Source organism: Xiphophorus couchianus, chromosome 4 (assembly GCF_001444195.1).
Source record: "Xiphophorus couchianus chromosome 4, X_couchianus-1.0, whole genome shotgun sequence".
Taxonomy (NCBI): Eukaryota; Metazoa; Chordata; class Actinopteri; order Cyprinodontiformes; family Poeciliidae; genus Xiphophorus; species Xiphophorus couchianus.
In genome coordinates, this window is record NC_040231.1 from 14,251,053 (window position 1) to 14,278,380 (window position 27,328).

General features: G+C 39.5%; 1 protein-coding gene across 1 annotated transcript in view; it reads left to right on the top strand.

The window, feature by feature from the left end:
* Positions 1-20: 20 nt before the first annotated feature.
* elp4 (elongator acetyltransferase complex subunit 4) overlaps positions 21-27,328 on the top strand; it is a 56,602-nt gene continuing 29,294 nt past the window's right edge. The window contains exons 1-9 of the mRNA XM_028014319.1: positions 21-246; positions 721-756; positions 5,787-5,908; positions 7,311-7,445; positions 8,803-8,939; positions 11,708-11,786; positions 14,517-14,705; positions 19,201-19,309; positions 21,218-21,324. Of these exons, the coding sequence (XP_027870120.1) occupies positions 36-246; positions 721-756; positions 5,787-5,908; positions 7,311-7,445; positions 8,803-8,939; positions 11,708-11,786; positions 14,517-14,705; positions 19,201-19,309; positions 21,218-21,324 (1,125 nt within the window). The 5' untranslated portion in view covers positions 21-35. The remainder of the gene's footprint in view (positions 247-720; positions 757-5,786; positions 5,909-7,310; positions 7,446-8,802; positions 8,940-11,707; positions 11,787-14,516; positions 14,706-19,200; positions 19,310-21,217; positions 21,325-27,328) is intronic.

The window sequence follows — 27,328 nt, forward strand, 5'->3', positions numbered from 1 at the left end:
TCGACCTGCCCCGGACTTTTCTTTGATTGGATAACATGCTCCACAACATTGACGTCATCAGTAGCAATATGGCAGCTCCCGTGAACAGTGTGTGTAAAACCTCAGCTGACCGTTTACAGGTTAATTGTACGAGCTTCCAGAAGAAAACAAGGAGTAAATTGATCTCTATACCCGGGACGAGACCTTCGGTCCAAAACGGACAGCTCTTAGTTTCAACCGGTGTCACGTCGCTGGACTACCTGCTCGGTCAGTGTCCCGCTGCTGCACAGGCTAAGAGCCATTTAATGCAACGTTGGACAGAGTGAATATACTCAGCTGCAGACAAACCCACACCTTCACATTTTCAACACATCACGAGTTAAAAGCAGTAAGATGGATCTTTGTCAGAACCAAAAGTGCTCGTATTGCATTATCATTATCTATTGCAGATCTTTTTTTTTTTTTTTTTTTTTATAAAAAAAGGTTTCATTGAAGTATTTCTCTCGCCATACTAGTGTCAAGAAATATCCTTTAAGTCTGTATACTGTTGAATAATATAATCAAGACGCCGTCCAGTTCCATACTTTTGTTTAAATATGACTTTTTTTTAGCGACAATAATATTCGTACAAATCAGAATTGAAATGTGATTTTTCTGATTATGTCTGCATATATATATATATATATATATATATATGTAGAAAGATATTAATAATGTTAACATATATTTTACTCCCTACAGGTGGTGGATTAGCAGTTGGTACAGTGCTTCTCATTGGTGAGTCTTTCTCTTTACATTTTTCAAGTAGACAATTTGTTGTCTACAATCTACCATTGTGTTTCTTGTTCCTTTTTTGTAGGATCAAACCTGAAAACAATGTGTATTTTTTTAACCTGTTGTAGATTAAAAAAAAAAAATCTTAGCTTTATTCAAGGCGTTTAAAAGGAGAAAAAAACCTTCACTTAGCACTTCAAATAAACATGTGCTATAAATGTGTTTGTCTTTTGACTTTTAAGTGTTTGCAATAATTTGTATAGATTTTTTTATACCACAACAAAAAAAACAAATCCAAAAATGAACGAAGTAGAAATAGTAGTATCCTTTATTTGAATATTTCATAATACAGCAAATGTGTAAGAAGGAAATTCTTATCCATTCTTGATAAGAAATCCAAGAATGAATAGGAAAAGCATTGAAATTTGTTAGTTTGAACAGGGTTACAAAGTAATTTTTAAGACTTTCAGAATCCATTAAACCACAGTGAGCGGTATTAAACAAAAAGTAAAGAAAAACAGAACAGTGGTGAAGCTGTGACTGAGCGAAATAGTATCCAATTAGAGAATTTCAAGGCAAAACCATTGCTTACCAAATAACTTAAAGATTCCTTCAAGTTACATGTGACTCATGTACAGAGGCCTCAGTCTTTGACGCAACCATCACAGGTTCAAGTCCTGGCCTGATGACCTTTGCCACTTGTGTTCATCCTCTTTCACGACCCGCCTTCCTGTCACTCCATTATCAAATAAAGGCCACCAGAGCCAAAAAATAACAATAAAAAGAGACTCCTGTAACATTTGCCATCAAATCCATCTTGATGATCCCCAAGACAGAATATTTTCCCAAGACTTTTGGGAAAATATTCTGTACACCGATACTACAAAAGTAGAACATTTTGGAAGTTGTGTGTTCCATTACATTTGGCATAAAACTAAGACAGCTTTTAGAAAAAGAACATCAGCCTTACTGAAAAGCATGGTGGTAATGGTAGTGTCATGGTTGGAGCATGCTTTGCTACTTCTGGACCTGCATGGCTTTACATAATCAACAAAACCATAAATTCTTAATATTGTGAAGAAGAGTGTTTGACAACTTACGGTAGTGATCTTAAACTTTGGCCCCTTAGTTCATTTGGCATACCAGTGATCAGAAGCACACCAGCAAGTCCACCTCTTTGTTTCTCAATAAAAGATAATAGGATAAAAAGTAGGTTTTGGAATGATTTAGTCAAAAATCTCATGAAGATGCTGTTTAATCCTCTTAAACAGAATGTTCAGACCCCAAACCCTCCATTAACATCGACAATAGCAAAAAACAGGGGCCAAAAAGTATCCACCAATTATTGCAAATGCTTGATGGTAGATGTTGATCCAAGAGTGGCACAACCTGTTATAAGGCCTAGGGGGCAATTACTTTTGTCATATTGTTTGAATTGCTTTCTACTCTCCTATTTGTAGTCCCTTGTAGCTTTCTCTGTGACGATAAAGATTCATTTTCATAAAAGTCTTTAAAACCTCAGCAACACATTGGCTAAATTCCTACAACCTAAATTGGCAACTATTTAGGAATCATCCACAGGCTCTGCGGTAAGTGCGTTACTCTCAAGCAGACTGAGAAAATGGACTAATAAGCTGAAGGTCTCCTGTTAGAATCCCAGGTGTTCACACTTTTCGGTTGCTTCTTCATTAATATGCTCCTCTGCAGATGTTTTATAGAAGTTTTCAGAATAACATAAATCACAAGTGGGTTTTCTAGAGGCTTAAATGTCTTCCACTGTGTTATTATTATTATTATCATCATTGTAGGCTAGGCTATATGCACTGGTGGACAGTGAGGTTAAGGTAGTCATGTTTCCCCTTGAAGCTGTAATTTGTGTGTAGCCAAGGCCTATACCAACTGATGATATTGCTTTGCCCTTTAATTCATCCCCCCAATCGATGCAGGAGTCAGTGATTACACACTAATGCGTTCTTCCCTTCCATTTTGTGAATCAATGTACGGTTGGTTTCATCTGGTAATGAGAGACACAGTAAAGGTGAAATGCGTGTGTGTGTTGAGCACTCTCTTGTGTTTGTCTCTGAAAGAGTGGCATATGTGCACGATGTGTGTGTTTTTTCCTGGGTGGGGTGGGGTGAGGTGGAGTGTGGGGAGTTTGGAGTGTGTGTTTGTTTGTGTTGTGTCGTCTGCTACAGTCTGCCCCTTTAGCCGTGACGGCCTGTTTGTGAGACACAGACATAAAATTATCAGACTGGTCATTGTCTGCCTTTGAAGTGTCTTGAGCTGTCTGTCCTGATTTGTCACCCAGAGGGGGGATCTCTTCAGTATGGCTACTGTCTAAGGATCTCTTGTGTTTCTGCAAGCAGAGAAACAAAGCTGCTTAGTCTGTATTATGTTGACCATTTATGGTTTTGTTCCTTTGTTAGATTAATGCTTCTTTGATTTAAATGCCACCTTATTCAGTGACTTCAAGCTGTTTTACATTATTTTATTTCAGTTCTATGAGCAACACAGAGATGGCTTGCAGATTGTTTAGCAGTGTACGAACATAAACAAATGATTTGCAATTGTTTTTAAAAAGAAATTAAATGTTAGTTTTAATTAGAAATTCACCAATCAGGTTTTTTCTAATCTAATTTTCCAATTCTGATTTAGACATATTGCTATTTTTTCCTAAGGATTAAAATACATAAAAAAAGGAAGAAATTCAGAATATTTGGTAGAACCAGTAGTTTTGAACCCCTCAATAAATGAAGGAATTATAGCATTAGATGCACATATGCACCAAATCATATTTCCCAAATATTTGACTTAATTTGCAAAGTGCATCAAAATGACTCTTTTGTACTTTTGATGCACTTTTTTGATGCCTTTGTGATTTTATGTTTTGATGCATTTATTTGAAAAGAAAAATAGAAATTCAGTTTTCTGTAACCTGCTGATTTCCAAACACATCTGATCGTGGGAATCTTTGTCAAATCTTTGTTTAAGGCTATAATTATGATTGATTACTCAGTATGAAAACAACATAATTTTACAAGGATGTGACAGTGAGCGCAGGTGGAGTGTGTAGTAACTAAAGGAACTGTTCAGAATTGCAGTCAGCGTATGAAATATTGGTTCATCTCAAAACATCTTTTTTTTTCTCGACAGAAGAGTAGTCCATAGCAAGCTGCTGTTATTAAGTATTGGGAGGTTCAATTTGAATAATTGACATCCACTTTATGAAATCCCTCATTTGTATTGAGATGGTTTGTATGGTATTGTACTAAACTGAACCATCTAGGTGACTTTTGTTGAGAGTTAAGTCTGTCGAAATAAACATTACTGAATTGAAACTGAATTAGCAGACTTTATAGTTGGAACATGTTGTAAAATTTATTTCTAATTGTTTTTTATTCACCTCACTTTTTTATGCTGTAATTTAAAGATAACATTTCAAGGACCTAAGACATATAAGAGGAAAACATCTGACCTAGATCTTTTGTCTCTTTGCCCTGCAGCTCTAGCAGATATGATTCATGAGACTTGCACTCCCACTTCCTTGACTGAAGGCAAATGAAGCACAGACATCCTGCTTTTATGCAACCTTAGTCAGAAAAGAGCAAAAAAAGAAGCAAAAAAGTGAAGGGAATCATCCTATGACTGTCCAGAGTGACCGATCTACCTCAAAGACACAACCACCCCCCACCCCCTGTTGCTCCTATACCCCACCACCTCCAGCCCCCTCCTCATACCCCCTGCCTCAACAGCCTAATGACTCCTGGAGGTTTCATTTGTAAGGCTCCCATAGAAACACAACCACAATAGGCCCCATCTTGAGAGGGCCCATCTGGGAGTCTTTGTGGGGCCTGCTGAAAGCCACAAAGGCCTGCTGACCTAAAAACCCATCAATAAGAGAACAGGGAGCCCCGCCGACAACAAATTGAAGAGCCGTGGAATTTCCTGGGCCATCCGAAGTCCGTAGGTGAGGACGCGGATCGGGGAACGTGGGAGGGAGGTGTGGAAATTCTCCAAATGTCCGAGGATGACACATCAGGATGTCATTCCCAAGCTGTCAGCTGTATGCCCATTACCTCAGCTGTCACTGCTGTCTTTGTCCGTGTGCCCACTGTTTGCCATTGTGAGGAAAGGCCTATGGAATCTTAACAAACTAGTGACGGTGACAGGAAACAGCAGTGGCATACTGGGTAGAGCTATGTGCCCTCCTCTGTTGACTATAATAATGATGATGCTGATGAGGGGGTAAAGGGGCTGTCATGTTGAAAGCCTGCAATATACAAAGACTACCTTTGTGTGGGCAATTTTTACATTTAGAGGATTTTACCTCTCCTTTTAATGGCTCAGACACACTTCTTTCATGCTGTCATGTGATTTCTTCTGGGATTTTCCTTCTAAAAATATAACTTTCTCTGAAGTTCAAAAAGAGTTTATGCGAATGACCCTCATAGTACAGAGGTGAAAAGGATGCCACTGCCATTAGAATCCAACCAAAAATGGAGAGATTCAAAGCAACCAGGTGTCAGGAACTGTTTTGATGACAACTACCATCTTCCTCACACTCTTTCTCTTCTTGGCAGTTGTCCTGACCACCAAGGTATCTTTCTGTTGTGTGGGAAGAGCCAGGTAAATGCTTGGGGCAGGTGTCTCCCACTTGCCTTTACTCCTGTGCTACCAGTTTGGGACATGATTGGTGAAAGTGGACAGGAATACTGTAATATGTTGGCATAAGGGGTGAAGATGTGAATTTTTACATTGACAGTCAAATCTCAGTGTAAAAACTACACCCATGTGCCATGTTGATTGCTACTTCATGTGTTGCCTGCAGAAAGCAGGTAGAAGGTGTCCTTACATCGATTACAGTTAGGAGCGGTGATGTGGGCATGAACTGCTGGACTTAGGTTGAGGTGTTCAAAATAATAAAGGGGAAGACTATGTGATCCGATTAAGCTATTTATGTTTTTGTTTGACCTCGTTTACTTTGTCATTCTCATGTGATAATCTGATGGTTCTCGTCTTTGTTTCTCTGTCAGAGGAGGACCGATTTGACAGCTATTCCCGCATGATCTTGAAGTACTTTCTGGCAGAGGGAGTGGTGTGTCGGCATGAACTCTTTGTGGCAACAGCTCAAGATAACCCTGATGAAATCCTACAGGTAGGAGATGAGACACTGTGCTTTTCAAATGAGGAAGTTTCTGACCCTGCAAAGTTTTTCTATAAGATACAAGAGTAGCTGTTTTTTTTTAGTTTAGTACAACTGACAAAATCTACATTGTTTAACGTTTACTCAAGTAAAGATCTTGGAAACTACTTCTTGAGTATTTTCTTTCAGAGCTGTGGCTCTTTCCAACATGTGTCAGGGTCAACAGGGGTATCTGAGAGGTCGAGAGTGGTATGGTTCTGGCATTGTTGAAATGTTTCCCGGCATATCAATCCATGAACAGGACCATAGTTTGCAGAAGCTGCCTGCCAAACAGCAAAGAGGAGGGGTGCTTTTCTCCCTCTGATTGATAGTGGGAGGGTTCATCGGCTCGCCCTCTCTTTGTATATCAAAGACTTATTAAGAGAGGGGTAGTCCCACTGGGGACGTATCAAATTATTTAGTATTTTGCACTTGTTTATTTGCAGCATGGTAATCTCCAGATGCTAAACATGCACTATGTATTACATTAGCATAAACAAAGATGCATGTCCACAACTCCTAAGGATGTAAAGTTGCAGAAAGAAAAGCACTGTGGCAGTTCCATGTGACATTTGCTCAAAGACCAGATTTCCTGTAAATTTCTTAAGAGCTTTTATGTTCTCCACTTTATTTTGTTTATCATACAGACAAGGAAAACATTATTTACTCATCTTCTCCACAGATTTTTGTTTACGTAAAGTTTTAGGAGAAAAGAAACATACACACCAATTACTTTAAAGAAGTAAAAAGTATACATTTACTTTAAAGAAGTAAATGTGTACTTCTTTTAGAGAAGTAAATGTATAGATAATTCCTCACAAATTCAACTTGTTTTGGATTAGAAATATTTGATCCACTTTGTGTGCATTTTTCACGTCCTTCAGTACAACAGTACACATTTTATAGTTGAAGTGGAAATCTAGGCTAAATCTTTTAGAAATATGGTTTAAAAATGGAATTTCTTTTCTTTGACTAGATTGTAGATCTGATTAGGATTATAATTGAACCATTCAATCTAATCCAGTTCTCTACTTACTGAGCTATCCATTGGAATGTGTCTCTGCGCTCGGATAATATATAAATTCAGGGTTGTACAAGTGTATATTTCATGTTTCATTATTGTTTCAAAGCCATTTCTACCCTTCTTTTAATACAAAATAACTTTTCACCTCTGTCATCTAAAAAAAATAGTAAGATTAAAAAAATTAGATGGAGAAAATTAAATAGCAAAATGCTTTTTTGACCTAGAGTTGCTGTCTTTATCGTGCGACTGTCAAAATAGTTTGTATTTTGGGTTTGTCTGTCGTTTAAAAAGCTTAAATTAAACATTCAAGCTGTTTTATGTTTGCCAATGTTGTATTCTTTCTTCGTTTAGGAGCTTCCAGCCCCTATATTGGATGATGTTGCTGTTCCTAAACCTGTGGAGCAGCCTAGACTGACTGGTGAACCCCAGGACATTTTGGATGCCATGAAGATTGCCTGGCGCTATCAGAATCTGCCTAAAGTACAGGTGATCGATCAGTGTGTCCTCTTTAATACAACTATTTTTTCCTTATACAGTCGATCAGAGGCAATTTTTAAATCTTTATTTAGTGAAAGTTCAACATGTGTCTCTTTTAATGATAGGATAAGAATGCCCGGTACTGAATCGCTGCTTTTAGTTCTTTGACAATGGTCTCGACCACTAAATCCATCCACCTCTAAACTCCTTTATGGAGTGAATGAGGCCTCGGCCTCTCTTTTCAGAGCCGCAGCAGATTACTCACACTTAGCTGGCAATAGGTAGGCTTTTCACTGTTCCCCCAGCTAACATATACACACACATACACACACGCTTGCACCCCTGCTTAGCCTGGGAAACAAGAGTACTATGCAGGCAGTGCATTGACATGTCTGCTCGCTCAACCCTACGACCCAGACCTGCGCCTCCGTCTTCCCCCAAATCCCTGCCTTTCCCCCTGCTAGGGTCGGCAGCTCTACACTCTTTCTTCCGCTTTAAGGAGAGGAGACCCTCCCCTTCTTCTTCTTCTCTGCAGTCCACCCCCGTCGGTCTATAATCCATATCGCTATGTGGATTAGCAGAACACAGTGTGTCCCTAGGGATCCTCTCCCTCTTTCTCTCTCCCTGGAAACTTCTTTATATCTGTGTCCTTTCCTCACCTCTCCCTCCTTCCCCTGTAAAATTGTCTTTACAAACCGCTAGTAAGCCCCGCCAGAGGATTTGCATCCCAAATTCACCCCTAGAGTCAACGCTTACTTTCCCCTTACACACACCTCTCTTGGCATGGCCCACTGTGTCGTTCTCTTGATGAAGACATCAGATCAAAGGTGAGGCCGTCAGGGCGGGGATGGAACGCTAAGCGGGTTGCCTGGTTCACAAAGAGAAGATGAGCCCCTGACCCCCCCCAACTGGCCCTTCTGACCCCCTCGTTCTGACGGGAGAGGGACACACCGGGGGCCCTAATCCAGATTAGGAGTAGATTAAGGGCCCCCCTCACAATGGAGTCCATGGTTTTACCGAGAAAGAAGAGCTAAAACTCTCTCTTTCAGCTGCAGGAAAACATCCGCCTTCCCCTACTTCCCTGACATGTTCGCTTTCACAGCCAGAAGTGGACATTTATGTGAAGAAATGATTAAGAGGCTGGTCATAGTGCTTATTTAACTTCTTCGCTGTAGAAAAGTTGAGGAATGACCCATAAACAATGCAATTGCATTGCCATAGTATTGCATTTTTAGAAAAACAAATAAGGTTGTGATCCTATATGTATTGTTAGTTTTCAATATTAAAGTCATACATGCTGTTTAAAAGAATTTGAGCAAGCAGTAATGTTATAAAAAATTACAACTCTTATCCTTGTGCATTACAGAGTGCTTTGGCATCTTCCTCTCGATTCGGACACTACTATGATGTCTCAAAGACGATGGAGGTAGAGATTCGCCAAGCAGCCAAGTGCCACCGCTTCTACCTTCCGGATCACATCACCCCGTCATCAGCAGCACACAGGTAGAACAGCAAGACATTGTCCTCAAAATGCAGGCAAAACCAATGAGACACGACCCAATGAACACAGGCGCATAAACACGACATCATCCACATAACAGGGCCGTACAAATACGACTTCCTCCGCAGAACGCATGTGAGTAAACATGGCAATGTTCGTGGAGGAACAGGTGAACCAATAATGCAGCGAGACAGCTGCAGAACTTAAGGAGCACATCTTGTATAAATAATCCTAGTAAACAACATGACCAGGCTGAGAAGACTAGGCTTCACTAGATGAGATTGTTTTATTCTAGCTGAATTAGTTCAAGTTCCTTGTTCACGTTATGATGGGGAAATGTTTCAAAATTGAACAAAAGCTAAAATCCATTTGAATTGTGTCTGAGACATGGGTATTGAATAGATGCTAAAATTATAGATGCTTGAATAAGTTTATATTTGTTTTGCCTGAAATTAAATGCATCAGTTACATTTATGCCACTAATCATTATTCTGGAAATCATCAAACTAATCAAACAATTGTTTCAGCTCCAATAAAATGTTTTTTCTTTGACTTCAGAAAACAAAGCAACATAACTGACTTTGTTCAATCATAACAACATTCACTTAGTTGATTCAAAGTAGGAATTAATCTCATAATAATTTGCATGATCACGCATCATTAATTTTTTTTTCTTCTATTCATTTTCTTTAAACAATTAATTAATTACAGTTTTTTATCGAGTTCAAATAAAACACTTATTCAAAAATGCTCCATTTATGAATAAATAATAATTACAATCAAGAACAACACTATAATCACTATTTTTGCAACTCATACAAATCAGTTAAATATCAGCCTGCTTCGCCTCCTGTTTTGCGTTGTTTGTCACTGGCTGGGTCATTCAGCCTCTTGGAAAAAGGTTGCATATGTCTATTCAAATAAGGGTCTTGTTTGCTCAGCGTCTGTTTGATTTCTCCTGCGTTGAGTGTACTTAGGGTTCAGAGGTCGCACAGGCTCTTTACCCAGAGAGTGCTGCTGAACACACACGGGCACACGAAGACACACGCGTTTGAACTGGGTAAATACAGCAATCTGGAGTGCAGTGGATGCTGGAGGAGGCTGTAGAGAATCCCTCATTCTTTCTATCAGCAAACAGAGACGGTAAACATGCTGCCCATACAAACACATTAAATGTTGCAGGTATTCAGGTTAAAATGTACATTTTTCACGAGTATGGTGCTCGAGGTAGAAAGAGTATGGTTAGATATCATTTCACAACGTAATGATGATTAATGTGAAGAATGTAGGAGGAAAATTCTCCCTGGTTTGTGCAGTTTTGAGTGAAGGTGACATAGTGGTGCTGTTGTAGAGTGTAAATGGGTTATAGATCTTACAGGCATTTTGACAGCTGGAAGCTACACCTGCACAGCACCATTGTGCCCCAAGGCCCGCCCAAGTACCGACAAGAATAGAGGCACACACACCCGGTGCATATCTTGCACGCTCATGTAACACACAAACTCGAAAGCAAGCTACACCCCCTTGCACGTGTCCGCTGCCCCATGTTGATACCCTAGCTGTTAAATTGCTCCGTTTCACTTGAAGGCATAATTGGCACAAATTGCCCTCTAGGTGATACAGATCCTGTTGTTTAAGACCAAGCATCCCCCTTCCCTCACTCTTTCTTCCCTTGCTGAAAGAGGAACGCTGAGATAAAAACGCTTCCTGTTGCATGATCCTAATTAGCTGACGTGCTAGCCCCTGTAGCTACGCACCTAGACCTCTTTGGGTACCTGAATAAGCCGTGCTCAGTAGGGGTAGCTAAATGGCTCCACAATGGCTGCCAACCAGTGGCAACCTCCTGCATGCAACTGAACGTCAGACCGTCCCAGCCCCCCACCACCTCAGAGCTGAGGCATGGGCAGAGAGGCCGTGGAGGGTAGGTGTCCCTCTTTCACCAGTGCAGCTCTATCATTAGCCACAGCAGGGTCAGGAGGCACCATTGTTGAGCTGAATAACTGAAATAGAGTTCATTGATATACTTGGCCAAGTGTAATCAACACAAGTGTGTGCTTCTCTTCTTTATGTGGGGGTTTGGCGTGTGACCAACCTATGTGTATCAGCTTTTGTGGCTCTCAGGTTGAACTGACAGCTGACGTAGCAGCCCACTGTGAGCTGCCACAGAGTGGTCATTACAATAGTGAGGTGTTTCTAAGTGGAGGGTCCTGTGTTAAAAGATGGGGTTAACATTATTATTGGTGAGCCCATAAACTCATAAAGGGCTTAGCAGTGATCCATCCCTTGACTGTTGCTAAATGTTGCTCGATGGTACTGCATGGCCCTGTCAGCAGTGCACATCTTACCCTTGATTAACCACCAAAATGCTGTTCTCTGTTAGTTTTAGCCATCAGCCCATTAATCCCTCATCTCTTCTCCGTTGTGCGCACGTTTGTGCATATGTGCACCTCATCTGTCTGTCTGTCTCGGCACAATCAGATCCTCAGGGAGCTGACAGTGAACCAGTCATGTTGTAATTTAATCAACCAAATAAATTAATTGGATCTCTTGATATGGATCATCTGTCTGCTTCGGTGGCTCCAGAAAAGCACAGTCAGGAGTAGCAGACTGCAGTCATTGAGGATTAGGCTACTGCAGTGATCAGCCTGGCCCAGATTTATCAAGATACTATTGGCGATGGATTGCACATTTTAGGTATCCCCTTTTGTGTTCTGATGCAAGTTCTCTGCTGTACTGTGTCAAATGTGTCTCATTCTTTCTCCAATGCCAGGGTTGAGTCCTACTCTGCCTTACTGAAGTCACTGCAAGAGGTCATACACAGAGAAGGCTTTGATTTGGCGACCCCCATGGTAAGAACCAAACAACTGTTCTAGTTTTTCTTTCATTCTCATTCAAATTATAACACTTTTTTTTTTTCAAAAATGTTATTCACCACAAACCAATTTAACATCTTGTTAGAAAGCATTATAAGTCACTCTAGAGCTAGGAGCACAATAATCTTATTTCTTACTCACATAGACATACATCTGTTGCTTAACAGCAAAAATTAGTGAGGTGGAGTTTGGAATCAGGTGATTTTCTGGTTATTGATGAATCAAATCATGCAAAATACTTTTTATCATCAAATACATCAATGCAAAGAACATCTGCAATTTTCAGTCTATAAACACATCAGTCAACAGTGCTTTAATGCACTATCTTGAGTTCAAATAGGGGTTAAGGGTACATTCTATTTCACTTTGGATTTAAACTTACTATTGCTGCTAAAAAACATGCAGAATTTTCTTTTCTTTTGCACATTATTGTCCTCAGTTGGCGTTGTCTAGCATTAATATTTCCCATTTTATTCTGATACTTAAAAAGCTCAATAAATAAAAAAGAGGCACTAGATTTTTATTAAAATGTATGATACATGTATAGTGAGGAAGTCTTGTCACTTATCTCTTCATTATCCTGTGCCTTACTAATTTTGGTCTTGTTCTTCCCCTTAGAGTCATCTCTGACCTTGCATTGATTCATAACTGTAGGAGAATAGAGCAGTAATGGGCCTACTAGCAAGTTGCTAATATTTAAACTGATAATAAGAGGTTGTTCTGTCCAGCACATTAAATAATTTGCCATCGCAGATGCATCAATGTTGATAATCAAGATTGCATAAAAACTTTTATTCTTTTATCAATCTTAGTTTTTCAAAAACACTGAAATGCCAGTCAGATGTCAAAGAAATTATCAAATGAAATGGAAGGTTATCAGTTTCTTCAATCTAAATTTGATCATCTTTCAATATATTTACAAAAACAGAGTTTACATGACTGTTTTCAAATCTCAAAACTGGCATATGTCTAGCTTTTTGAGACTAGCCATCACAATGCAAATACAAAATACAGTTTTTGCATAATGATTTGACACATAGAAGACTGTAAAATACATGTTTTTTTTATTGGTTCTCTACATAAACAGTATCTATGCCTTGTTCACCTACTTTCTGTGAACCCTGTGCCCGTCACCTGGAGCCACCTCTCCTCCTGTCACTCACACATGGGATTTTCTCCCCCCAGAGCTGTCATTCAAACACCAGATTAACTGCTGACATCATTAAAGCAGCAGGACCACCTGACACACTGTTGGCACAGTCCAGGAATGCAAACCGGCACAGAGCGACATGGGCGCTGGCACAAAAATATGCCCAGTATGGACAACAGTGTGGATTGGATGATTTGCTTCTTCTTGTTGTTTTCTCAGACATTGTCAAGTATTTCAAGATTTAAAGTGAACTCTGCCGAAGTGACTAATAATTGGAAAGATTTTTCAGAAGAATGAGACTGGAGTCTTTCTGAGTCTCATTAGACTCCTTTCTGATTGGGTTGTGATCCCAGACTAGTTGTAGTCTATATGGCTGGCCTCTGGTCTTTCACTGGACCCTACTGGCAATGTTCCCTGATTTTTCTATAGACTAAGCTATAGGAGTTAAGTTTGTTGTTGCATCCTGATGTTGCCACAGCAACAGTCGTATTACCGCAGTGACCTCCTGTGGGGCGTCAGACACAGAAACAGATTTCTGATTCTGTTGCTCTCAAAACCTGTGTAGGAAAACATCATTAAACAAAGGAAGGGCATGTCTTATTGTGACTACACCACATGTGCAGAATGCTAATACTACAGCAGGCTGAGATACAGCCTGAGAGTATGCTGTGGAGAGAAAAGAGTCTTATTGGAAACTAGGCAGCTTTGAAAAACCATGTTAGACAATGGCGTTTATTTTTCTTAGATCTGTTCAATGCTGATCCTGATCTGTAAAAAAGGTCATGCAGTTGGGTGAGAAAGTTATGAGAAATTGGGCTGAGGAGATCTTAGAAGAGTTGGAGGACGTTTAAATTATGAAAAAGATTGAATAAAAAGTGAGAAGATTTTAAAGCAGGCCTTTGTTTATTGATGTTGGCTCTCACCCCAATAATCCTGAACCATCCTATAAGAAAGGCCAAATGAAAGGCAGTTGTATGTAAGAGTAAAACTCCCTCACAGTTTCGACAAGTTTCTCCATTTTCTGTGGTGCAGTGATACCACACCTACCACAGTTTGGCCCACTTTTTTTTGAACAAAGTTGGTTTCAGTTGATCCCTTGGGGTGGGCTGGGATGGGATGGAGTCTGGAGGGTGGGAGGTGGGGGGGTTTAAGGCAAGGCACTCCACCCTTACCCAGGCCCCCCTTGGCTGCAGAGCATCACCGCTGTGCCAAGAATGTGCTGGGGTTTCCTGGGTGGCGGCCATATTGGAAGCCTGTCTGACAGGTCCATTGTGCATGTGTCAGATGGCTTCTGTGATTGGGTGGTTGTGTCCAGTCACGTTTGGGCTCCGTGTTCCAATCGTCTGTGCCGCTGAGCAGTCTGTCCAGTTGCTCTCACCCAACATTTGGAAGCATGGCCCACAACAGCAGCACCCAAGTTTTCAGATTAAACTGAGATTCGTGCCCTCCACTGACTTTCTGTAGTTTACATTTTCTTCTGCAACATTTGATACGTTTTCATGTTTTTTTTAATGTTTACATAACTGCACTCCTCACCCTCTTTGCATTTCTCACAGTCAAAGTCACGTAATATCCTGCGTGTGGGGCTTCACTCTCTGGGTTCAGCTCTGTGGGGGGACGACCTGTGTTGCCATGACAAACCTAGACACAGCCACGCCCTGACTACTTTTCTGTATGGACTCCGTGCGTTGTTGAGGTCATCGCTTTCGGTTGCTGTAGTAACCTTACCTTCACATCTCATCCAGGTAATATGGTGTTTGACACATACTGTCTTGTTTGTGTTACGTGCTTCTGAACTTTCACTCAGTGTTGGTGTCTTAAACCATTTGGGATTTCAGCCAGAACACTGAATGCAGATTAACATGTTAGGGTTAATATTGAAGTTTAACCAGTGTGCACCTTCTTTATTGGTTATGATTGACTCAGGCGCAGTGAAGGTTTTTTTATATGAGCAATATGGCTACCCTCCATACTGCTCATATATGGAGGGGATAGGGTTATTCTATCAGGGGTAGCAAAAGCAATGAAAAACCAAAGTTATTTGCCAGCTTTGCTCCAAACCTGTTTATTCTCTTAGAAAAGGAGCTTCAAATTCCTGTGTCCTGCAACTTTTTGATGTATGAGAGGTCCATCACGCCTTAATCAAATGGCTGGATTGCTCTCTCAGCCTGCAGTAAAGTTTCTACAGAGTCCTGCTAATGACTTGATTATTTGATTCAGGTACTTTAAACAGGGATATACTGTATATGACAGTGGCCCTCAAAGACTTGAGTTTCTGATCGCTGTCTTAGATTGTTAATAGGGATGGAGTAAGAAAAAATAACTGCATACTATCTCTCACTGATGAAGTTTTTTATTTATATATATTTTTTAACAAAGTTGGTTTCAGTTGCAAAAGTTGTATTTCAATTTGTATTTCAGTTTCAAAGTTGTATTTCAGATTCCTGTAGTTCAAAATCTTAAAAGTATAGTTTGGCCAATCATTAACTTAATAATTCTAAGTTGAAAAAAATATTTTAAACTCAGCATGGGATTTTTAAACCTGTACTTTGTTTACGAAATCAAGAAGATAGTTTTGGGCCAATGTTTGGCAAACTTTAATTGAGACAAACCCAAAAACTGAGATTTTTCAATGATTACTTAAACTACTGTTTGAATTTAGGAATTGTTTGAAAACATGGTGTTCTTGCATTTCTTTAAAATATTGTTAAAACTTCTGGTTTAATTCTTATTAGGCTAATATTGTGCATTGTGCACCAGACAATAAAAGGATGGGATCACCCACTGCAGTGTTCATACGATCATTTCTACTGTCCAGGTTCACTGGGGTCCTCTCTCTATTTATATCAGTCTGTTGTCAACTGACTGTGGTTCAGAATTTGTTCAGTCTTCAAACTTTTCGATTTAGCATTATAAAATTCAACTTACTTTAAAGTCAATAACATCAAATATTTGTAGATAAATGTATTCTCTGTTCAATCCAACCGTACAAACAAATTCAACTTAAAGTTGCACAAAGAGTTTAAACCTCTTCATGGCCTTATATGCAATGGTCGTTAAAGTTGTATATTGGTGGGGTGGGGGCTGCATGGTGGGCTATGAGTCTGTGTCCAGTCTGGCCTCTCAGTGTGAAGGTGGAGTCATCTGCTGAGGCATATGGCAAACCACCACCCTTCCCTAGACTATTAACCATAGAGGGACACTTGCCTCCAAAGCCGTCTATATACCAAACTAGCCTGACCACTCTTGAATCTCTCTTGAAGAGACTCATCCTGAAGAGCACTGACTCTGTGTTGTTTGTGATCTCCTTATTCAAAGATATAGGTCAGTGCCTAGCTCAGAGAACAGCTGTGTTGTCACAACACGCTCTGGCTTCAGGCCTGTACGCACTGTGCAAGGCGGCTTGGCCTAGTCAAAAAAAGGTAGAGTGGCTAACTAGCAGATGTCAGCTGTGGTGGGAGCGGTCCTCCTGTCCCACACTGGCCAGGCTTCGCAACCCTTAATCTGTGCCCTCCCCCTTCTCCACCCTGGGGAGAGAAGTGAATGAGTTGGAAAAGAGGAGAGAGGGGGACATTTTGGACTGAATCAGGTGTTTGGTGACGAAGCCAACATGGAGGTAATTAGCGGCTGTTATGTTATGACCATGTGATTAACTTACCATTTCAAATCTCACTTTGCGCTGTTGTCTTAATAAAATAAGTGTCACCAAAGTGCGAAGACTGTTCTCATTGAAACAGTTAGACATTATTTCTGCCGTTGCGTAGATGGATAGTTTAGATGAGAGAGCACAGCCTTTCGAAGACTGTCTAGACTAACATCAATGGTTTTACTGACTGAAACATTGTGGTCTCAGACAGTTAGCCTACTGCTACTAGTCTACAATATTTAATCTATTATTGAGCAGCTTAGGAAGCTGAGGAACTCACTGAAAGCCTCCCCACAGCAGCCGTGTGCGACAGTCCATCTGAAACATTAATTAGACTCCCCTCCATCATACAATATCCTGAAACCACACCCAGTCCTCACACATACAAAATATAGGTCCCCAAAAACGCCTGTGTACATTGCAAATTGAAAGATTTTTAGTGCTTAAAAAAAAAATGTCTATATATATATATATATACAGTACATATTTGCTTTTTGTTTAAAATCCTCTTAAGTCCAAATTATTTAAGAATCCATACTTACAAATAATTACAGAGGACAGAATATTTGTGTTTTAGACACACAAATATGCTTTTTTAAATTCAATAATTACAATCCTTAAAGTTTATGTTGTGCACAACGAGAAATAGTTGAATAGGATTAAACAAGGAATGTCAATCCACAGCTGTCTTCAGATCTTTCCAGAGGTCTATTTAATTATCAGATCTATACTGCAGGACTTTCCAATAAACATTTTCTGTGTTGTTTTGCATTAATATTTGGGAAGACGACTTTTCTCGGCGTTGCTCTATATTTATCTGTTCCTATTTTTTCTGTGTCCTAATCGCTTTCCCTGTTTGCTTGATAAACACATTTCTCCATTTGACAGTGTTGAATCTTTTGATATTATTATATATTCTATTACCGGGTGCAAGACATCTTAATAGTTTGACATCTCTGCTATTGAAATAAAGGCAAGATGGTTAGGAATGTAATTGCTTTGGGGTTTTTAAAAAAAGTCAATATTCATCTTAATAATTTTTTTAATCTTATTGAAAAAAAAACCAATACAAAATAAAACCAGCAATAGCTAAAACTTGGTGGTGTGTCAAAATATGCATACATTTTGACTCTGTTTTACGCTGACATGTTTATTTTAGCTTATAAAAATGTTCCACAGAGTTTTATTAGACTCTTGGCTGAAGACAAATATTTATGGGCGATTCCCTAGAAATAGATATTCATTCACATCTTTCTCTTTCCTGCACTTTCCACAACTTTTTTTTTCATTTTTTACTTTTTCTAATTATGTTACTTAAGGGTAGTTATACATCATGTGAAATATACACTGCTCAAAAAAATAAAGGGAACACTTAAACAGGTGTTTAACACTTAAAGTGTTCCCTTTATTTTTTTGAGCAGTATATTTTTTTTTATAGAATAACTCATCTATCTAAGTTTATTCAGAAATTATAAATAGTAATGAAGAGCCATATAAATCATTGTTGGAGCTATTTGTTGTATTTGAATAAGGTTTAAAAATTGATCTGCAATTGAGATGACTTGACCGCCTTTATAAAAACCAAGAGCTGTTGACTTCCCTCCCTTCTTAGTGACCTCATTCTGCCCTGTTGCGACTGTACTGAGCTGCTCCCAATGAACACCTTCATTACTCTGACTTTAAAATATTTAAATCAGATTAAGTTGCTCCCTTTTAATTACTCATATTGGGTTTCCAGGGGAAGAATAGACAGTATTTTATCTGCCATTGTTTTTTGCTCTGTATCTTTTAAATTTTAGAACAATTGGTTTCACCCAGACTGTTAAGATCCCAACCACTACTGCACATAAAGCCAACTAAGGTACTTTTATTTGTGCAGCCGTGGCACCGACTGGTAGGATATGCATACTTTAAAAGTAGGACAAAAACGAAAAGGAGGAAGAAAGAGCGGGGGAAAAGACATGAAGGCATGAAAACTGCATTAGGCGGTGGCAGCCAACACAGAGAGAAGGATGTGAATGATTCAGGAGGGAAAGGGATTAATAATGCAGGACTCCCCCTCTCCCCGTGTCCCAATGTCCCTCTCTTTCTCTCCTCCCTTCCCTTTCTCCATCTAACCTTCTGGATATTTTTTCCCCGCATTCCCTTTACCATCTTCTGTCTTCACCTCTTATCTGTCACTAACCTAACCAGTAGGGGGAGCTCTCCTCATCAAACCTGCCTAACTATTTTCTTTCTATCCTGCCCTGCTTTTCACAGGTTTTGGTTTATGCAGCAGCCATTACCTTGTTTCTCAAGCATATTTTATGAACTGAAAGAGTGACAAATTGTTGCTTGTTTGAATTACAACCCATTTTGTACATGTGGATAGATGACTGATATAAGGTGCCTGCCCTCAGGTCAACTGTGTGACTCCAATCAACACTTTTACCCTCTCCAGCTCATTGCACTGAGATAAGTCATGGTCAGAGAGGACCTGGTCACAGGCAGAAAATGACGACCTAATTTAATTGCAACTCGGTGACATCCCGTCAGGAGGCTTTTAATTACCTACTTGGGTTGCTCTTCACTCTGGATCCCTCTCCATCCTACAGGACAGAGCTCTAATGGGCAACATAACCCGGCTGTGTGACAATGCCATCGCCCTGGAATCATTCAAAGGCTCTGAGAGAGAGACCAACCCTCTCTACAAAGACTACCACGGTACAAACACACACACACTCGCTTATCTTTCAGTCTCTTTTCTATCGGATACACACACATGTACAGAGGCAGTGCATTAAAGCCAGAGTTAGGCTGTGGATGGAGGCAGGGCAGCCCCCTTGCAGGCCAGGCTGTCAGTGTGCGTTAGCGTGCTGCTGCTCAATCAGACGTGCTCCTCAGTAGACAGGCCGGGGGGGATTCAGCTGCCACGCCGTACCCCCTCTCTCTCTCTCGCACCCTCACCTCCCTCCATTCCTGCCTCACCGCCTCCCTCTTTCCCCCCTCCACCTCCAGCAGAGGCTCTCTCCCTCTCGCCTCGCCCATTCTCCATCCCTGGTCCCATACCCCTGAGGCTCTGGAGCAGCACAGACCAACACTGGGGAATCGATATTCTCACCATCACTCTCTCTTCCTCTCTGCCTGCATCTCTCCATCCCTCGCTCAATGTCTCCGTGGCCAGCATGCTCTGCTAATAAATGGAGGGCAAAGCTTTCAGTGGAGAGACAGGACACCGGTAAGGAGACGTGTGGAGAGAAAGAAACCAAGGCAGGGGAGGGGAGTGCAGAGCAGAGTTTGTTTCTGCTCTCCCGGTCCTCACCATCACTTTTTTTTTCAGCACAGTTTTATCATTTCTCTCCTTCTCCTTCTCCTCCTCGCTTTTCTCTTTTCTATCACTCTCCACACATAAAGGTCAGTATAAGTGAGGCCGGTATTTTTAGCAGTCCCTCCCAAACTCTCCCACTCACTCTTTTGCTTTTCCTCCCATTTGGCCACCATCCCTCAACCCTTTAGATTGTGACACATAAAAACACACAGTTTTAGATTTTGCATCCTCCTCCAGAACATTTCCTAGATCCTTCACAGCAATTTTTAAGTGCATTGTGTGGTGGTAAACAAGTTCTAGAAATCTAGAACTTATGTGACTTTTGCACTGCATCACTTTCTTAACTGCCTTTGAATTGCGAAAGTGTCCATTGGAGTTGATATTGTTTGAAATCCCTTTAAAATCCCATACTTTTCCTACTTAACTAATTCAGGTGCGGGCTTCTGAAACACATTTATGTGTATGATTGTTTTGATGTGCATTGATGAGTGCCAACGCATCTGGTGCGACTAGGAGAGTGTGCGTGTAGCTGTTGCGTGCATGTGTGTGTATGCGTATTTGCGGCAGCAGTTCAGGGCTGCTCAAAGCATGCTGGGAAGCCTGTCACTGCAAATCAGGCAGAGGGAAATCACCCAAGTGCACAGAGGAGAGAACCCACCATCCCCCACTTTCTCTGTCTGCCTTCCTTTCTCCATTACTCCCTCGATCGTTTGCTTTTCTGTGTCACGCTTGTTTGTACCACCCCACTTCTACAGTGCTGTACAGTTTTATGGAAATGTCACTGTCCTGGAATGCAATAAAAAGGGGAGTTCAAAGTATAAAAAATCCCACACCTCTTCCTCATGTTATTACATGAGCCTATCTTTAAATTACTACAGTAATCGTTGGAGAAAATACCAACTGTTCAGTTTTATTGCAGTTTTGTTATTTTACACATATGCCAGGAGCAATCAGACGTGATTGCTTGAATTACAACCCACTTCTTTAAACTTTGTTTGTCATTTATGTGTATTAGCCTGTTTCACAAAGTTGAGTTCACATCTAATGTAGTGGAAAGGGTTCGATCTGCAGCATGGTCGCTGCTTAATTTTCAGTGATTTAGATAAATGACGGCAAACATTTTTTGTTTGTTTTTATCAGAAATATATAGTAAAAACAACGTTGGTTTACTTTACACTTTCTAACAGGTGTACAACAATGAAACACAAATAAATGTAATTTTTGTTGAGGAGTGTGTTTTTGATTATTTATTAATTTCTATTGACTTTTTGTCACATTTAATCTGGTTCTCCTGTCCTTCATAGGTCTGCTGTATGTGCGCCAGGTACCTCACCTGAACTGTCTGGCGAGGCAACTCCCTGACCACAAGGATCTGGCCTTTAAGCTCAAGAGAAAACAGTTTACTATTGAGGTATGTTTTCCGCTTTAATCTTTGGCTCTCTTATTTATTTTATTAATAATATCTATCAGTTGACATTTGTTCGTACTTTATGACTTAGCTTAACCTGACTGTATTGCAAAGTATCCATACCTCTTGAAGATTTTCGTAGCCTGCCATGTTAAAGCTACAAACTTCAGTGGATTATATTGGGATTTCAACAAAAAGTAAAGCAGAATAGTCAAGTGGAAGGAAGAAATATATGTGTATCTTGTCATTTTACCACCAAAAATCTGGAAATCTTACCATCCATATCTTTTCAGGCCCCTTCACTTAATATTTTTGTAGATGCACCTTTTGTTAAAATTGCAGCTGAAACTCTTGGGGTTAGGGTCTGTTGTTTGGCCCACTGACTTTTCAAAACAGGTCAAGCTCAGTCTAGATGAAACGTCTTGCCACAAAATATTAATTTGATTTAGGTCTGGATTTTGACTGAACCATTCTAACATATAATTATCCCCAAAGCTTTCCAAGGAAAATGTTGGTTTCCTGACACACATGCATTTGCATGAAAGCCTGAAAGTTCAGTTTTGATTTGATGTCACCAGAACTCCCAAACGATTCCAGCATCCCCTGCACATGCTGTGGCAAACTTTAAGATGTGAAGCTCTGCAGCTCCTCCCGACCGACTATTGCCACTGGATGATATTTAGGGTTATTGGAGTAAAGGTGACTTTTCATCAGATCATTTTCCAATTTTTATTTTAAAAAATAAATAAAATACATTTTCTTCCTGTTGACCAATATGAACTTAAGTTTCTGGCAGTAATGTGTCAAAACCTGAAAATTCCCAGAAGATAAGATTTTTTTAATGCACTTTATGTGCAAATGTATTGTTTTTTATCAATATGTTTTATGGTGGCATTTGTTTTCCTGTATTGAAACGGTACGTAAAGAGATGTTTCACGCATGAGCAAAACTCCACCAAGCTCTGTTTACTGTGCTTTGCTATTGGGTGACTGAAGGAAGGTGAAACTATTGATTATGCACACTTGCTGGCACAGTTTCGTCAGTGTAAAGTCAAGAGGCAACAGAGTGAGAAAAATATCTATTTCCATAAATATGACAGTTGAAATACAGATAGAAGTTCTGGTAAGTGGTATGTCTCACATTTTGATGCATGTAATTCTTATCAAGTCTGCAGGTGCCCTTATATATTCTTCCGTGTTGTTACTTTTCAAATGTTTAGTCACTTAGACTGTGAAGTGGCACAACAAAAAACCAGCTGTGAGGGAAGTAAATAATGTAATGTTAGTGTGGCTTCACCTTAAACTGTGCACTGTAAGCATTTACCAATGGAAATCCAGTTTCATTGCCAGACACAGAGTGACATATGGAAACAAAAAGTCAGTAAACATCATCCTTCTTATAAGCTTAGCATTTTCCATATTTTTTGAAAAGTTATTTTTAAAATTCAAATATGGTTTTTTACTTATGAAAGATGTGCACTTTGGATGCCTATTTTGGACTCACTTTTTCAATATACATTTAGATTTTTGATTTCTCATCCATATTCACACTATTCCTCTCTCCAAAAGATACAAATCTGACTCTCAACTGCTACTCTGGAGACAAATTAGGAGGCTCTGCACTTAGCTCAGGCTCATAATCGGTCCTCATTACATTATCATTACCTTATCACACCCTCTGCTCCTCCGCTCTTTAGTGAGTCCTATTGTCTCAGCCAGGATTTGAAGGGGAGGAGCGGAATGCCATCCCTACCCCCAAATTTCCACGGTCACTGTCTTCTCATTTTGTGCCACCTTTGATGATATTTCTAATCCTTTCTTCCATCTTAATTAACCCTCTCTCTTCATTTCATTGAATCCCCTAATGTGCTTCTATTGCACAGATTATGAGGTCTGTAAAAGTCAATGATTTTGTTTATTTCTTTATTTTTAGACCAGAGCTAATCTTTCAAGACAAATGTCAAGATCAGTGCAATCTTGGATCTTCTCTTCACCAAATGTTGCAATTTTTAGTAGCTTTGTGTATTTTTGGTGAGGCAGAGTTATTGAGGGGTATGCTTGAAAGAAACAAGGAACAACATTCTCGGAGTAGGCAGAAATCTGCATGTTGCAAGAAAATCTTTGCTGAATGCTTTGTGAATTCCTATTATTACACAGCGGAATTTTTAAGGAACAATTCATTGACTGTCCTCCGTGCAATGAATAATCCAAAATATAAAATCAGTATAATAACATTTCAATATACATGAATGGTGGAATTTTAAATGGCTGGATAAATTTAAATATTGTTAGCATTAAGGACATTATGGAGACAGTGTTTAGGAAGCCAATTACCGGTATATATGTTTAAGCAAATATTTTATCCAATACTGAAACATTGGACTTTCCCTTCCATTCCCTTTCTCAACATTTCTCAAGACAAATTATTCAAAGCTCAGAGTTGGATTATCAAGATTGGTAATGATAATAAAGTTTTTGAGTTTTCCTTTTTCTATCAGGAAGTAGAATTACATTGATATTGAAATATGATATTTATATTGTAACAAGCATGGTAAGTCTAATGTAAAGATCATATTCTTCCCAATGAATCAATCAGTTGGCTCATTAATCTGTAAACATAAAGCCCCCTTGATAACACAAAGACATATACATAAGATTGAAAAAGTAGGAGAACAAAAATAAATGAAAAACCTATCAGGAAAATAAGGCTACACATGGAAAATAAAAATACATTTTCAGCTAACAAAAGTGATATTGGTTTAAGACTAAAAAATGTGATTGTGTTATTGAAAATATGTTAAAACTAAGATCACAAAAAGAAGAGTAAATGAATAAAATGCTGTTTGAGGGCCTGAGCATTAGAGCTTTATGGCAGCATGCCACTCATTGTTCATAACGTACAATATATTTCACGTGTATTGGATTTTTTTTATATTTCTGTGATATTGATTTCTTAAGTCAATACTGGAGCCTGTAAGCTCCAAAATTCACCAGCACTTAAACTTCAATTCATATTGTTTCCATCCGCTTGTACAGATCACGTACTTTTTACCTAGAGTGTCTAAACCCCGACTACCGTTTAAATGGTAATATCTGGATATGATGTTGTACATCTCAGCATTGAGACCATTACTAACAAAAATATTTGCTCATTCTTTAAGGATATGTTCATTGACTAAGTGAGAATCACATTCTGGCTCTGCTTTGACAAAGAAAATTAGTTCCACCAACATGAGACGACAACCCAAAAATAGTTGCCATTGTTGACTCTGCACGCTGCACTTAATCAAACCTGTCAATCATAATCCCTGGCTATGACACATTCTTACCTGTCTGGGAATTTCCCACAGAGTGTTGTATCCGTAGTCACGCATCAAATTAGCTATAACATAGGTTTATCATTGTGATTCCCTATTATGTTCTTCCGTGTTGGTTGTTGTTATTGATTTGTGCATCAACTGGGAAATAAACATTAAAAAGGTTACAGAGACATATGTGACTGCTAGATCACAGGCTGGACTGCCGTTGGGTTAACAGCCGTATTGCTGGTCATCTGACTATGTGGACAGCTGATTGACATATGAGATGACAGTTGAATTTGTTTGACAAGTCACTGCAGTGGTCATCATCTCATTTACTCAGGCTATAAGACTCGTTTCCCCTGAAGCCACAAGAGACAGCATTCCCTCCACTGTGCTTCATGTCCTGCTGAGATGGATGTAGGTTCAACTTTTAGTAGATATTTCCTGTTTTAATATCAGCAAATCAGAGAGCTCTCAACATTTGTTCTGTGAGGAATAATATGTGGGTGGTGGTGGTGCTGAATGACAGCTGATTGACAATAACAGCTTCTCACCAGCTGGTTCAGGCAGCTGCATGCCATCCCAGCTACGTGTGGATTTGTGCTAGTAACTAATATCTTAACTGCTGCTTGACTCATCCTTCGATTGTCAAGCACTTCAGGAATGAAGAGACAGAACATAGTTTTATTTAAATCAAATAAATCCTATCTATTTTTTTAAAAGTCATTAGGACTTGCTCCAATCCCACACTTGGCTCATGAATGCTTTACTTTCTTGGTGTTGAGGTTGCCCCAGCAACACTTGACTTACTGAGAGTTCAATCTACGGTTGATGAGCAGTTATTAGCCATGGCGCCTGAGGCCAGAATTAACCCATGGCCCTGTCTGAGCAGGTAGGGGAGTGTTAGGTGTTTGGACTGGATTAACACACACTCATTCATATATGCAAACATTTCTTGCTCCCACACATTGATGTATTGACATTGATGCGACAACACATCCAAATCGCTTACCTGAAAACAATTCTGTGTAACTCGCTCTGTGCGTGAGAGTTGTTCTAGTCACTCATTTTGCGCCGCCCAAGCTCTTGTCACACATTTCACAAAGCAAGATGCTTGAGGATGAAGCTCTGAAGAATGCAGATGGTACGCAATTACATTCTCCTTACCTTTGCTTGACCCTTTAAACTGACAGGCAATGTGCCTTTGGGGTACCGGGGTGCCAGAAGCAGGTCAAAAGGCCAACTACAGTGTAAGAAAGGGATTTGTGTCAAATTAGTCCTCTAATAGAGAACCTATTTGGAGGTGTTTTTAGTTGCACATGTAGGACATGTCACTGAAGCTGTGTATGCTGCACATAGGAATTGTTCAGCTCCCTGTAGATATAAGCTGGTCCCAGTGTCAAGGTATACCAAGTTTTTTATGGTTTCAAAATCTTTACAATTCATTCATGTCCTTTTATTGAGATGCCGATGAAAGTGCTAGAGACCTGCACACAATATTCAGCTGGCTGAAAGAAGTCCCATACTCTTGACTTTTGCCAACAACAAAGACAACATTTCCAGCTGCAGACCAAACCAAAAGTCTGACAAATTATCCAGCCAATATTTGCTTGTTTTATTCCCAGTGTTACTGAACCGGAGAGCTCCTTCAATGTCAGACTGCTGCACCAAGTGCACAAAGGAGAATTATCATTAGTCCTTCTGGTATTATCACATCCCTGTCATTTGCACAGTTTTATTTTCACTTGTGGTAAATTGTCTGTTGTTATTGTTATGCACAATTTGTACATTTTAAAAAATTTCCCTGCTCAGATGCATATTTCTGGAATCCCCTAAAGCTATTTTTGTTACTGAATGGTATTTTTTTTCTTATGAAACAAATTTGCCTATACTTAACAGTCTGTTATTCTTGCTGCTTTCATATCTTTATATCTGAATGAATCACTTGCTTTGACTTGCCTGTCACTTCCCTGCTGAACACCTAAATTTCCCCGCTGACGAACATTAAAGGTTATTTCTATTCTTCTATTCAATTCTAAAACCTGCATGAGCAAGGTTTCCCCCAGAAAACTTGCTAAGCCCGGTGGTTTGGTGCAAGTACAGTCATTCATCCAGCGGTTGTCATGTTTTTGAATTAAAATATGTTTAAATTTTACAGGAAATTTGAAATATCACTTGATAACTATGTGTTATTGAAATATTGGAAAATTAATACCTGAACACCAACTATAAAGTCTTAAAAAATGCAAACATTAAAAAAAACTTAAATAAATAAGCAATGCGCAGCTTGGTGGGGGCACAAGTAAAGCCTGGTGACCTGCCAGTCAGGGAAATCCTGCATAAGACAAAAATAGGGTACAAAAATAGGCCTTGTGATTTTCATGTATGATAATCTTAACTTTAAATACAATACAATAAATACTTACAGTATATCACAATCTTAAATTTTAACCCAATATCAGCTGAGAAACTAACATACTTAGTATACTTAGTCATTTGTATTTTGATACATAACATGCACGAGCAATAACATTAAATAAACACCCAGTGTAGTCATATAGTAGACAATAAATTAAATTCTTCTTTCACAGATTATTCTCCCTATTTTGGCATTCTACCTTAAATAAAACTACACAATTATAACAAGATGATGTTAGCTGGTTAATTTGTGTGGTTGTTGGTTTGATTAGTCGGCCTACAGTTGGA